The 13,958-nt window shown below is 47.1% G+C and overlaps 1 protein-coding gene across 1 annotated transcript; it reads right to left on the reverse strand.

The window, feature by feature from the left end:
- Nucleotides 1-2,920: 2,920 nt before the first annotated feature.
- DYNLT1 (dynein light chain Tctex-type 1) lies at nt 2,921-10,683 on the reverse strand. Its single transcript, XM_061130404.1, has 5 exons — nt 10,570-10,683; nt 7,898-7,939; nt 4,086-4,209; nt 3,646-3,723; nt 2,921-3,364 (listed from the first exon to the last, which is right to left on the reverse strand). Exons 1-5 carry the CDS (start codon nt 10,594-10,596, stop codon nt 3,294-3,296), a joined length of 342 nt encoding a protein of 113 aa, XP_060986387.1. The 5' UTR covers nt 10,597-10,683; the 3' UTR covers nt 2,921-3,293.
- Between the last annotated feature and the right edge of the window lie 3,275 nt (nt 10,684-13,958).

Genomic DNA, 13,958 nt, shown 5'->3' on the forward strand with positions numbered 1-13,958 from the left:
TACTACAGATTCGTTATTGCCAAAAAGTTCTTCAGCTTCACATTTGGAAACTAGGCGCAAGAAGGTAGCACATTTTTAGATGGTTTATGGAAGAACATCTGTGGGGAGACGGTAACGTGGGGAAACATTCCTGCCTTGAGCCTCACACGGTCGTCAGGTGTGTTCACCGTCAGAGAAATGGGTGAGCTGCTCTGCGTGAGTGCCGTCTGGAGCTGCGGGATCTGGGAGGAGGCCCTGGGGACCCCCAGCTCCTGTCTGTCAAGACCAGATGTGGGAGGTGGAGCTGTCTCCTTTGCCTCTCCTCTGGCGTGCACACTCATCTCCCTTGAACGGTTCACCTGTGAGCACTGCAGACATCCTGATGCTGCCGTCTGGGCAAACACAACAGGCAGGGATGTGATTGTTCCACCCTGCAAACAGCACCTCCACTTTCTCCATCTATGCATCAATCCTCCAGCTACCGTGCAGAGCTCAAAGGCATAGTCCACTTCAGGTAGTGCTGGGGCCTTAGAGAGCTTCCTGAAAGACTATTTATTATGACTTCGTATTTTTCTTTTTAATTTAACGTACCTTTAATATGGATTCCATTTATATTTGTTTTTAAAACCCTGTAAATAAGAAAGTTTGAATTCAAACAGCTGTGTTGTTGCAAGGGTAATTCAAGTTTACATGGTTTTTACATCTGCAATGATGTGATTCCTTTTTTTTTTTGATTCTGTATATTCAGAGGTATTGAAAAAATTTTCTGTTACCAAACTTACTTCTATTAAGACTCACTATAATTTTATGTAAACTGATGAAAAGTTACTTGTGCTGATTAATGTATTCTAGTATGTTATAGTTTACAAGTTTTAATCGTTATAACAGTCCATAATTTGGAATGCTGTTATTTATCAGTAAAGTATCTAAGGCATTTAGCTATACACATTTAGGCATTTTTACAACTTATCCTTGTCCTGTAGTGTAACTGTTAACTGATGATAGATCTTTGTGGGTTGATTCTTGATAGCATCAGGTCAGTAAAATTAAAAATAAGAGAGTATTTATTAACTTTTTGTAACTAGGTTGGAAACAAGGAAGTTATAAAACAAAGTACTTAAGGGGGAAATGGTTCTTTATTAAATCATGCATTTTCAATTTATCTTCTCTGGTGTATCATATATGTCAACATATTACATCTTCCATGTAAAAATTTGCTTAAAGTATATAGCATTTAGCATGTGCCATAGGTACTAGGTTATAACACTAAAGTCTGCCAGAAACCTTAGACGATAGCAAGAAAATTATTATTTTTTTGGTCTTGGAGGGTTATCAGAGTTCTATAAACTTAAAAACTCCAAAGGGCTGACTTTAGTTCTTCCATGGTAACGGCGTGAATAACATCATCTTGGGGATAATTTTTTATACTGGTCTAGTCTGGGGAACCTGGAAGATGACCATAGGCCTTTCAGTTTCCCTAGAGAGAGCTTCATTATCCATGAGGATAAAGGCCCGCTTGATTTATTATTAAATCATTAAAGCAGCGCAGTGATGCAGTTTTCTCTCTTAAGCCCCATTTGAAAGGCTAAAGAAGGGGATATATAAAATATATTCAAGGTTTGTAAGATTGTTCCTGTACATAATTACAGATTGCAATAAAAGTTCAGATTCAGTATGTAAAGCCAGCTTGCTAAATGGGCAGGTTACAAGACAAATGTCACCAGCCTCAAGTATTCTGTGAACTATTTACTCAAGGTATAGTTAATGTTCAGTATATTATGACGTGGTCAGTAGCTTATTTCCTGGAATCCTCGTCACAGGGAAAAACACTGAAGCTCAGAGAAGGGGTGATGAAAAGGGACATCTAGTTGAGGACTGGACGTAGGACACAAGAATGTAACACCAGACTATGAAACACAGGATTTTCTGCTACTGAAAGCTGCCTTTTTACAAAAGGACTGTAAATATTTGTAAAATAAAACAACTCTAAATTTTAGGCTCAATGGGAAAGCTAGAGCTGAGTATTAGACCTCAGAAGTGCGTCAGCAAGCACAGTACCCTGGGTCACAGAACGATCACTGTAATCAGACGTCAATAAACGTTTATTTACGGCAGATTCACACTGTGGGAGTGGCTTCATTGAGACTGCGTTTCTGTACTCTGGTTTTTCTTCAAATCATGTAAATCTTTAACCTTTTACTACCATTCTGGTGGACGTTAATACATTGTTAATATTTGATCCTGTTTATGTACAGTGGTTTCCTCTTTGCGTGTGGCGTTAGGGTGACCGTTTAGGCACTTTAGGGACCAGAGCAGGGCTTTTTTCCAGTTCGGCAGGTGATGCAGAGGTGTGTCTGTCGTCATGTGAACGTGGCCCTGGACAAGCCCTGAAGGCGAGGTCGTAAGAACGGGGTTTGGGCCCCCCTCCTCACTTAACTTGGATATGACTTTAAATCAGATAACCTCCCAACACCTTTTCTGACTTGTTAATGGGCTAATTATTGTGGACACAAAATGAGTCACTGTGAAAACACCACGTAAGCAGTAAAGTACTAAAACGTGTGTTTTGATTGCTACTGAAAAATAGACAAGAGTAGAAACTGCTGTGTCGCGGGTCGGGCCTGGGCCGAGAGTATGGCTTCGCATCCTTTGGCTAACACAACAGTCCAGAGTGCCCACTTCCTGCCCTCGAAGCTCCAGAAGAGGAAGGACTTGAGATTGAAGAGTGACTGATGCTCGGGCAGAGATCCAACCAGGACACAGCAAAGCAGTCAAGAGCCCCCCACCCCCGGGGGGTCAGTCAGCATGTTCACCGTCCTGGAAGAGACCAAGGCAGGACTGCAAGCTTTCCTGCTTTTTCAGTTTTACAGATTCTAAAGCCAGTAACTAAATATGGAGAACTCACCTGTGATACTATTTAGACTATGAAGAAAATACACACTTTAAATTGGAATAATTTATTATTCTAACAAAAAGTACAAAGTATGGAAAATTAGTGTATTTGAATCGTTTCAGAGAGTAGAGAAAGTTTCACACTAGCAGATTTCAGCTTTTAGCACCTTTGAGAAGAAACATTCAGAGTTAAGACAAGTGGCAGGAGAGGCTCCTGACTACCTGCGGTGGTGATGCCTCTGACTTGGTGTGCAGGTCACAGACAGCAATGTGGTTATTTGGTTTTTTTCTCTACACGTTGAGAGTGCCACAAAAACACACTTAGGATGAGAAAGGTGATCACTGAATAGACGGCTGGTGGTTAGAAGATGGGAGAGAAGGGACGGGGTGGAAGGAGAAAGGTCAGGGGCGGGGCGGGGCTTTCAGATGGACAGTCCGAAGGCGCTGACGATGCAGTACATGGTCTTGTTCTCCCATCGCACAGTGCAGCTCCCTGCGGGGGAAGGAGGGTCGCACTGAAAACCGAAAGAGCCAGGTCTTCCAAGTTCTCAGGATCAGGCCAAACACTCAGTACTCAACTCTGTAGCCAACAAAGAAGGTCAGCCCTTCTCTCTTCTATAAAACGTTTTACAAGGCAACTCTAATAAATATGCATTCAAAGACATGAAACAACCAACACACATTTCCTAAAACATGGCTCTGCACAGTCTAGATGGCAGCAGGGTCCCCCAGGGACGTGCCGGGGACAGCCCTTCCCAGGGAGGGAAAACCTACCGTCGGTGGAGCTGTCCCAGAAGCAGGAGCTTGCTGTGTGCAGGCCCGCACCGTTCTTCTGCATGATCACACAGGTCACTAGAGAAAAACAAGCTTTTACTAGAGGAATCTACTTGGCAACTCACATTCCTCTCTGTCCTCATATGTGCAGTAGATCACATGGCTGCCGTTCAAAATGAAAATGACTCTGGGGTAGAGCGCCTGGTCCTAGCACACTGACACCGCACCACGCGCTTACTCTAAAAGCGTCAGATCTGAAATGCTGTGAAGTCCTGGGACGTGGTCCACAGCCGTTCCTGCAGCCACGCAGCCCAGCTGGGTGGGTGGGTGTGCACAGGCCGCTGACATGCTGCTCCAGGAACCGCCTCTGCTGTCTCCCCACCCCAGACTCGCGGTACTTAAAGAACCACCACCAACAACCAGAAGCAAAGGTGCATTACCGATGTACTTAAATGGCTTCCCCAGCTTGGTGAGTTGGCTTAAGGTCTGTTCCACCACGTTTGTGGTCCACTGATTGACTTTGCTGTGCTGATAGGCGTTGCCCCCGATGGCACTCTCTATGGCCTGGAAGACAGAGCAGAGCCAGTCCCTGTTAGCACCGCGCCCTTCCGGCCGCTCCTGAGGTCAGCACGGTGAGCACTGCGCCCGAAGAACCACCAAGTTACACTTTGCCTAACGTGAAAGTAAGCTTGCTGGCAACCATGGGGACTCCTTTGCAAACATACCTTTTCACGGTATTCCATTTGAATGCTTTATCTTTCACGTTACCAGCATTTTTACATTTCTGGCTGCACTGGGTCTGAGTTGCAGCACTTGGGATCTTTGCTGCAGTGTGCGGTCTAGTTACTCCATGGCACGTGGGATCGCAGTTCCCCAACCAGGGATCGAACCCATGTCCCTGGCACTGGAAGGCAGCCTCTTAGTCACTGGGCTATCAAGAGGTCCCTTTGTTCATTTTTAAATGTTTACTTATCTTTGGCTGTACTGGGTCCTCGCTGCTGCAGGGGCTCTTTCTCTAGTTGCGGCGAGACGGGGCTACTCCTAGTTTCGGTGCTTGGCCTTCTCATCGTTTCTCTGCTCCTGGCACTCGGGCTCAGTTGGCTCCCAGGCACTAGAGCGAAGCCTCAACAGCTGGGGCACCCGGGCACGGCTGCTCTTGGCATATGCGATCGTCCCAGATTGGGATCAAACCCGTCTCCTGAACTTGCAGACGGACCCTTTATCACTGAGCCATCAGGAAAGCCCTCTTTATTCATTTTTTAAAGCATGTAATTATATAGCATCTGTCAAATTTTTTAAACGTTTTGACTGAATTTAATGTTTGCTGTTGTGATTAATTATCTAGAGACAAGCAACACATTTTCTTCCCACTGAGGCTAGAAAATACTTTCCTTTGCCTATTGCTTTCTTGAAAGTACAGCAGATAGAGGAATCTTTGTGGGTTGTATAATCCACAATGTACAAACCTATCCAGATAATCATGTATTTACAAATACTTCCTTTATTCAGCATTTTCTGGTAATGTTATCACAGAAGTATGTTTTTCAGAAAACTAAAAAACTACTCTATCTATTCCAAAACCTTATTTAAGTTTGTGACGCATTTTTTATTATGAAATTCCTTGGCTTCTCTTCTGTGCTGTATTCTGGGATGGTTCACGCTGTGTGTTTCAGGGGTTATTCGGGAATACACATGGTCCCTGGCCTTACCTCTTGGTCAAGCTGGTAGTGAGGATATTCCTATTCTGTGATTTTCTGGGCCCTTTATGCTGATGCCCGTCCTGGTTTCAGGAGATGAAGGTATTAATAGGTCTGGGCTCAGCTTTGTCAAATGGGGCTTCCCAGATGGCTCCGTGGTAAAGAATCCACTTGCCAATGCAGGAGGTAGAGGAGACTTAGGTTCAACCTCTGGGTCAGGAAGATCCCCTGGAGGAGGAAATGGCAGCCTGCTCCAGTGTTCTTGCTGGGATAATCCCATAGACAGAGGAGCCTGGCAGGCTAGTCCATGGGGTCACAACAAGTCGGACACGGCTGAGTGAGCGCGCAGCAGCTTTGTCAAAGAAGTGGGTGCTGCGCTCAAGCTAAACCACTAACTCTGGCCGTTCTCTCCACACTCACTTTGGAATTCACTGTTTTTCAGGGAGGGAGGAAAACCTTTCTCTAATTTTGGACCCATCCAAGTTTACTACTATGCAATACTTAACAATAGTTTGAGTACAGAATTAACCTACTGCCCAGGGGCAGAAAAAGCTGCTGAAGTGAGTGATTGGGTGATCAACATGAAAGGAACACTGACAGCAATGTTACTTGTGCTTCCAGGGAGACTGGGAAGCTCTGGCTGCAATAGTATCAAACTTGCTGCCTGGCAACCAAGTCAAAGACTGTGCAGAAAACAGTGAGACCCAAGCCGGCTTCCTAACAAACCAACTCCACTTCTCACAGTTCTAGTGAAATTCACCCATCTTCCTGCTCCCCACTGTGTTCCTAAGAAACACTGTATTTTGAAAAACAATGAAAAGCAGTGTGTTAAAGATCTGCAAAGCAACTAGAAAATAATGCCTCATGTGGAATACTATATATGGCAGAACAAGATCACTTTGCCTTTTTTTTTAAATCACGTTGCATTTTGATGATGTTCATAAAAATAGGTTGGAGTTCTTTAATCACTCTGGCATTTGTCAATAATTTGCATTAATACCAGTTTGCATTAAAGTCAATTTCAAATCATATAGAAAACATCAAATGGTATTGTTCAACTGAGATAATCTAACAACCGTCTTTGAGCCACCAGCTTCACTATGTGCTCAACGTACAGGGGTCTGGGGGAACAACTGACCAGGAAAACCATTTCTGGCCTCATTCCTGTCCCAGGCGCTCTCCCCAGCACCCCACATTAGTCCAGACAACCCCACCTCCCTACAGATCCCAGACATACCAGGACATTCCTTACCACAGGGCCCTTGTACTTATCCAGTCTGGTATATCTGTTCCCCTCTTTTTACTAAGTTAACCGTACTCCTGGAGCTTCCCTGGTAGCTCAGCTGGTAAAGAATCTGCCTGCAATACAAGGGACCCTGGTGTGATTCCTGGGTCGGGAAGATCCCCTGGAGAAGGAATAGGCTATCCCCTCCAGTATTCTTGGGCTTTCCTGGTAGCTCAGTCGGTAAAGAAGTGAAGTCACTCAGTCGTGTCCGACTCCTTGCAACCCCATGGACTGTAGCCTACCAGGCTCCTCCCTCCATGGGATTCTCCAGGCAAGAGTACTGGAGTGGGTTGTCATTTCCTTCTCCAGGGGATCTTCCCAACTCTGGGATCGAACCGGGGTCTCCCGCATTCCAGGCAGAGGCTTTAACCTCTGAGCCACCAGGGAAGTCGGTAAAGAATCTGCCTGCAATTTGAGAGATCTGGGTTCGATCCCTGGATTAGGAAGATCCCCTGGAGGAGGGCATGGCAATCCACTCTAGTATTCGTGCCTGGAGAATCCCATGGACAGAAAAGCCTGGTGGGCTGCAGTCCATGGGGTCACAAAGAGTCAGACACAACTGAGCGACCAAGCACAACAGAGCACAGCACCCTACTCTTCTGTTTTTTTCCAGACCCCAGCTCTGAGCTCACCAGATGGGTTAGTCCCTCAGAGCGCCACGCGAGGAAGGCAGGGTGATTACCTGATAAATGTCTGCCCTCCCCTCCCCAATTTTGTAAACTCTCTGGGCATCAGTCCCCTGCATGCACCCTTGACGTGTACTTTTGAATGAATGAGCAAATAGCCTTTTTGATTCCCATTCTTATCATCTAAAGGGGGTACTATGGTCAATAAAGTGGATGGTTTAGGAATGTAAAAAAAAAAATGAGCCCCAAGTGCAGCACCAGGTCTTGAGTGAATAGAAGTTGTTCAGTTTTTTAATATCCACTCTTCATTAAACATTGTAAATATTTATTTGTATATCATGAGTCTTTTATGCTAAAAGGTTATAGAACCAAGCCTTAGTGACAGTCAATAATAATGCCAGTATATAAAATTTCCTGTCTCATTTAAAATCTATAATTTACATAATATGGGAGTAATTCTTATCTAGATATTCATTGAAGTAACAACTGTTATTTGAAATGCCAAAACACACAGGCTCAGCTGAAACAATTCCAAGATAGCATTTATTTATTTATTTTTTCCCAAGATAGTACTTAAAACACATTATTTTCACTCATATAAGCCACTAATCAAACATTCAAAAAGGAAGCATTTTTTCTCTTACCTCTTTTACGATGTTGCTCACTTCATCAACAACAAAAGCAGTCTGTAAGGGGAAAAAATTAGTTAAGCCCGACTGATTTAAAAGATCCTTTCCCACTGCATTGATTAATGCAAATTTAGGTAATGAATATAATTTAGAAATGAAGACCTTAGAAATAATCTACCCAGGCTGTTCATTTTACTGAGGAAAACATTAAGTAGCTCTCTGAGGACCACAGAGCTAGTGAGATGCAGGAGACTTAGAGTACAATGTATACAATTTCAAGATTTTTTGGTTTGTTTTAGTCATGCCATGATCCATAAGACTAAGTTCACTTTAGATCTCAACCTGTCCGTCCATTTCAACCAGCTGCAAGGATCATTAACAAATATGGAAGTTCAATGAGTTACTTGACTTTTGTATGAATTAACTCTTTCCCTAATGTAAACTAATTAGGAGGTTTGAAACTTAAGACCTTTTGGTTTTTGAGACCACTCTCAGTGGTAAAGTTTACAATGACTTTCCTATTTCTGGTTAATATTTTCTTTCCCAACTCTGCCCGGCTTCAGGACTATACAGTCAGCTGAAGGCACAGCAGTTCTTGGCCAGTGTATCAGGATGAGCTGGGAGGCGGGCTGCCAGCAGCCGTCTAGTGCCAGGAGTTTTGGTGGTTTTCTTTCTTTTTACATGCGGTGCATCTGAACGGGTACAAGGTTTTGAGTCCAGGCACCTCACTTCCTGAGCTCTAGAAGCACTTTCCTGGGGGCAGCCCCGGCCCTCAGCCCCAGTGCGTCCTGGCAGGACGAAGGCAGAGAGGTGGGCACAGAGTGCTCTGCCCCGCTGGGCTGCTGACCACTGACTCCCAGTACCAGCGATGCCCCTTCCTCTCCAGGAGAGTCAGGAGCTGACCGCCTGAAGCCCTTCACCCACTGTACTCAGAAGTCATGCTTGGAGACAAAGCCAGCTCACCAAGTTAACGAAAACCTGCAGTATCTTAAATGACTTCTCCAAGTTTAAAAGATCCTTCCAAGAGGGCTCAGTGGTTCTAAACCATACAAGAAAGTCCCTGTGTAAGTTTCCATGTGGTTAAAATATGGGAAAGGGCAAGAGGCATTTCAGTGGACTTTTAGTGGAAAGTACAACAGTGGTACAGAGTCCACTGGGCAGTTTCAGCTTCTGCAGGAAAGATGAACGGAGCAGAGTTACAAAGAGGCAGGTGTCTACATGAAGTTAGCAGACGTGCGGGTCAGTAGGTCTGTTACTGACCTACTGCCTGTGTAGGTCAGTAAACAGGGAAGGCAGGCCAATTAGAAAGAACAAAGTCATGGTCTCAGCCTCCCAGGGCTTTATCTTATGTAAAACACACACCATTCTGTTCAGCCCCTTCATTTCTCAGATATGCAGTTGAGACCTGGAATAATGAAGTCACTGAGCCACCTCCTTGGTGAGGGCCAGAATGAGAAGGCAGAGTATTAAAAACTCCAGTTTGAAGGACTTCCTCTATATTTGCTTTCTCAAAGTTACTCAGTAATTCCTGTAAAACAAGCCATTCTCCAATATGACTGCACAGTTGACAGGGAAAAGCTTTTCCTTGGCTTCCATGCTCCCGAACTGTGGCTTCTCCCTAAATATCCCCTAGGTTGCTACCACCCTTCAGACATTGCTGGTGACACTACTGGAGAAGGTTCGTGCTGGGTAGGAAGGCTGCATAATACACAGGGCTCCATTTATTTGTACTTCAACCAGAATTATTTAGCGAGAGGAAAAGGGGAAACTATTTTGTAAGAGCAGCAGCCATCAGCTATCATTCCCTGCATGCTCATCAGCTGGAAGGAAAACCAGGAAACAGCACACGTTGTTACAATAAATACCTTCTCCTTGGCAAATAACTGTATGCTTTACCCGACTAATTCAATGGGGCAATGACTCCCCCCCCCCCCACCCCGCAAAATTGGAGCTATCGGACTGTCTCAAATGAAATGTGAGTGACGGTGGCCACGGTGGTCGTGCGCACAGCGTGGACAGCACGAGAGGAACCCAAGACAAAAAGGCAGGTTCTCCTCGCGGGCGCGTCTGCCTGCTGCCCGCGGCCAGAGCAGCCAGTCCAGGACTGGGGGCCCCTTGGGGAGCTGTAACTGGGCGCGCTGGTCAGGTGTGCCTGTCACTCTGGAGACTCGCAAACATCAGCCGGCAGACGCACACGCGGCCTTCAGCCTCCCCCATCCGTTTGGGCAGGGGTCTGCGCTCGGAATAAAGGGCGCGAGTGACGGCCGAGGTCGGGGGGCGCGGAGGGCCGGGGACGCAGGGGGCCGGGGGACGCGGAGGGCCGGGGACGCAGGGGACCGAGGGACGCAGGGGGTTGGGGGACGCAGGGGGTCGGGGGCGCGGCAGAGGCGATCCCCGGGGGATGTTGCGCCGCCGGAGGAAGGCGTCCGGGCCTGCGGAGCCCGCTCCCGGAGGAACCACGGGAGGCGCGCCCCCTCCGCGCCCCCGGCCCCCAGGGCAGGGCGAAGACGCCGGGAGTCCGCCAGGCGGTGGGTCACCGCGAAGCGCTCGGAGGGGCGCCGGGAACGGCCACCACCCAGGCCCAGAGGCAGCTCGGGTGCCCGCACACGGCCCTGGCTGCCGCCGCCTGCCCGCCGGCACCCGGCATCCACGGCCCCCGCCCTTCCTGTAGCCCACCGGGCGGTTACCTCCTCGGCGGCCTGGTAGTCTTCCATCTTGCCGCCCGCCCGTCGCCGCCGCCTCCCCGAGTGCAGCGCACTGCGCAGGCGCGCTCAGACCCCGCCCCTGTGCTCAGACCCCGCCCCTGCGCTTAGACCCCGCCCCCCGCTCGCGCCCCGCCTCCTGTAGGACACCGCCCTTTCCCTCCGGCCCGTGCTCCCCGGGGCGTCCGCAATGCACGCTGGATGGGACCTGCCGCTCCTCCCGCCATCCGGGAGCCGCGCGTCTCCTCGGGGACACCTCTCCTCCACCAGGGTGCCCCGGCAGCTCCCTGGACAGTTCAGTCGCTCAGTAGTGTCCGACTCTCTGCGACCCCATGGACTGCAGCACGCCAGGCCTCCCTGTCCATCACCAACTCACTGGAGTTTACTCAAACTCATGCCCATTGAGTCGGTGATGCCATCCAACCATCTCATCCTCTGTCGTCCCCTTCTCCTCCTGCCTTCACTCTTTCCGAGCATCAGGGTCTTTTCTAATGAGTCACTCTTTGCATTAGGTAGCCAAAGTATTGGAGCTTCAGCTTCAACATCAGCCCTTCCAATGAGTATTCAGGACTGATTTCCTTTAGGACTGACTGGTTGAATCTCCTTGCAGTCCAAGGGACTCTCAAGAGTCTTCTCCAACAGCCGCAGCTAAAACAAAACAAACTGGACAAAGCCAGGCCGGGAGGTGAAGGGCTGTCCTGGCCCCTCCCTGAAGTTTGTACCCTGTTGGATTCCTTTGAACATGCGAGCGGGTTTGGACACTTAGTAACAAATTGTAAAGTGATTTCTGAACGTGATGGGCTGTCTGAGATGTTGTTTGCAGCCCCCTTTGGGGTTCCAGGATTAGGAAACTTTAGATCTGAAGGAAGCTTACCTTTGGGGAAGTAAGTTTTCCATATAATTTTTTTTTCCCCTTCAAGTACCGTTAAAACATTATTTGGGGTAGAAAATGTAAAATGCTGCACACTTCCTAGCAGCCTTAACCAGAATGACCTAGGCATACCTTTAACTTGTATACAAGCGTCTTTATAAAAATTAGTGGCTGCCCTGGGCAATTCTCAGAAGCTCTCCAAGAAGAGAGGTGATGTGTATCAGCTTGCACATTATCTGAGGTTAAAACCTTTGACTTTGGGGGCTACATTTTCTGTTGTTTTTACCACACCCTCGAAGTCACACTGTCACTTCTTACCTCTCCAAGGCTCAGTAGCTAAAAACCACTTCCCATCCTCCTAGGAAGGGTTTGACCATGGGACACTGAGACTTTGCAGAATTAAGCTGCAGCGCCAACACTCAGTTCATCTGCAACCCTTGTTTCTACACTATAGAAGCTAAGTTCCATGCTGGCAGAAATCCAATTGGTTCACTAATGGATGCCCTGCCCCTTCAATTGTACCTGGCCTGTGGTAAGCACACAATAAAAAGTGTTAAAAGAATGATTCTCCCACACATTAGCTCTGCCTTCTCGCAGAGAACTGGGAGTGGAGGAAAATGCAATCACCTTCCTGGTGTGTGGGGAAAGGGAGAGGGAAGGGTGAAAGACACAAGGCTGCCTTGCCCTGGACGCCTGACCTGACCAAGGGGACCTGCTGGGTGGCGATGGGCTGCTCTCTCACACCTGGTTTCTGCTTCTGTGATTCTGGCTTCCACTCACTTTTTCCAGTGTTTCAGCCTCAAGCCTCAGTCTACATGGGATGCTAAGCCTGCCATTTCTGTGTTTTGTCTTCCCCACAACTAGCTTCTCCTGAGATCCCAAGATCTCTTTTTAAGTGTTCTTCTTGGTCACTTGACCCCACCTGCCCAGCTCCAGCTCCTCAGCGGCACTACCCTCTTCAGTTAGGCAGGGACCTTTTCCCTCTTCTGATTTTCTTCTGCTTCCATAGGGAGGCCCCAGAGGCCCACTAGCTGAGTGTGTTAGAATTATGTGCAACGCAGGAGCGGACAGGTTCCAAGTGAGGTTTGAGACATCTTTTCTAAATTGCTCCACAGCCTTTTAAGAATTTCCTAATTCAAGTAAGTGTCCTGAATGGCTGCTGGGATATGGCATTGATAATGCTTTTGAATCACATAGACAGTATAATGTGTGTGCTCAGTCATGTCCAACTCTTTGCAACCTCATGGACCCTAGCCCGCCGGGCTCGTCTGTCCATGGGATCCTCCAGGCAAGAATACTGGAGTAGGCTGCCATTTCCTATTCCATCTTAAGTTATATCGTGACTGAAAGTCACCAGCAAATGCATCAATCAACAGAAAACATGTGAATGTGAACTTTTTAAAAAAATGACATGACCTCAGCTTATCTGCATTGTGTTCCACTCTCCAGTTTTAACTGTCAAAGAATATTCATTCAGTGATCGTAATACACATCATGGTTATATTAAGACTGCCCCAGAAATGGACAAATTGGTCTGTTTATCTTCAGGACCGTGTGTTCACTTAGCACACATGCAGTGAGCACTGACTTGGTGGCCGTCTGTGAACTGCAGCGGAAGCTGCAGAGTTGACTAGTATATGGTCTCTATGGAAAAATTTGAAAATCTAATTTCTGTCAGTGCGAGGACTTGAATTCTCTAGGCTCAGTGATGATGTAGTGCTTGGGAAAACGCAGTGCAAGTGTTGTGTTCTGCCCAGTTGATGTACACTTTGTAGGGCTAAGGAATTTAAAATCACTGCGGCATCTGGCAGGTGACTCGCACCTCCGCTCTGCCAAGAATGAATGTCCATCAGAAGTCCTGGAGTGTAAACACACTGACTCAGAACTGCTTATGAATCTCCCATATTCAGCCATACTTTAGAATAATGTTTAGATTTTGTGCAGTCAGTGGATTGGTTCTTGGGTTTGTTTTTCAATTTGGGGCTTAGCCATAGGTTGGCAGGTGTTGTGTGATTTCTTTCTTTCAAGTGGAGTCTCTTAGATAAACTCTTTGGAAATAAGGATTGGTATTGTCAATGCCTTATTTAGCAAGTGTGGGCCTAATAATCCTAGCCATGTCACCTCACTAAATGATATCCACAGCCACAGTTGTGTCTCCTGGTGTTGTCTGGGCTCTGCAGCCCTTTGCCATCCAAATCTTATCCTGTATATGTTCGAGGTTTTCCTTCCTTTCCCTGAGGTTAGGGGTGTGTTACTGTGATGTACGGTGGAGTCATGCCAAGTCACTAATAATGATGATATGTGTGATGATGAAGACGGCAGTTGCAAAACACTCTAGTCTGAGGACTGTAATGTTATAATGGAGAAGAAAATAAACTTGTGCCTAACACGCATCTAAGGTGAGAATCCTGTGCTGAGAAATCGCGTGCTAACAAGAAGAGCTAAGAAATGCCTTTATTTAGGTCTTCTGTCATCTGGGAAACACAGGCACAGTGGGACTGAA

Source organism: Dama dama, chromosome 26 (assembly GCF_033118175.1).
Source record: "Dama dama isolate Ldn47 chromosome 26, ASM3311817v1, whole genome shotgun sequence".
Lineage (NCBI taxonomy): Eukaryota > Metazoa > Chordata > Mammalia > Artiodactyla > Cervidae > Dama > Dama dama.

Excerpts from the sequence above, each read along its gene's own strand:
- DYNLT1 (XM_061130404.1), bottom strand. The coding sequence starts at position 10,596 with ATGGAAGACTACCAGGCCGCCGAGGAG. Across the intron at positions 7,940-10,569 it reads ACTACCAGGCCGCCGAGGAG|ACTGCTTTTGTTGTTGATGA; the intron begins GTAACCGCCCGG and ends TTCCCCTTACAG. Across the intron at positions 4,210-7,897 it reads TGAGCAACATCGTAAAAGAG|GCCATAGAGAGTGCCATCGG; the intron begins GTAAGAGAAAAA and ends TCTGTCTTCCAG.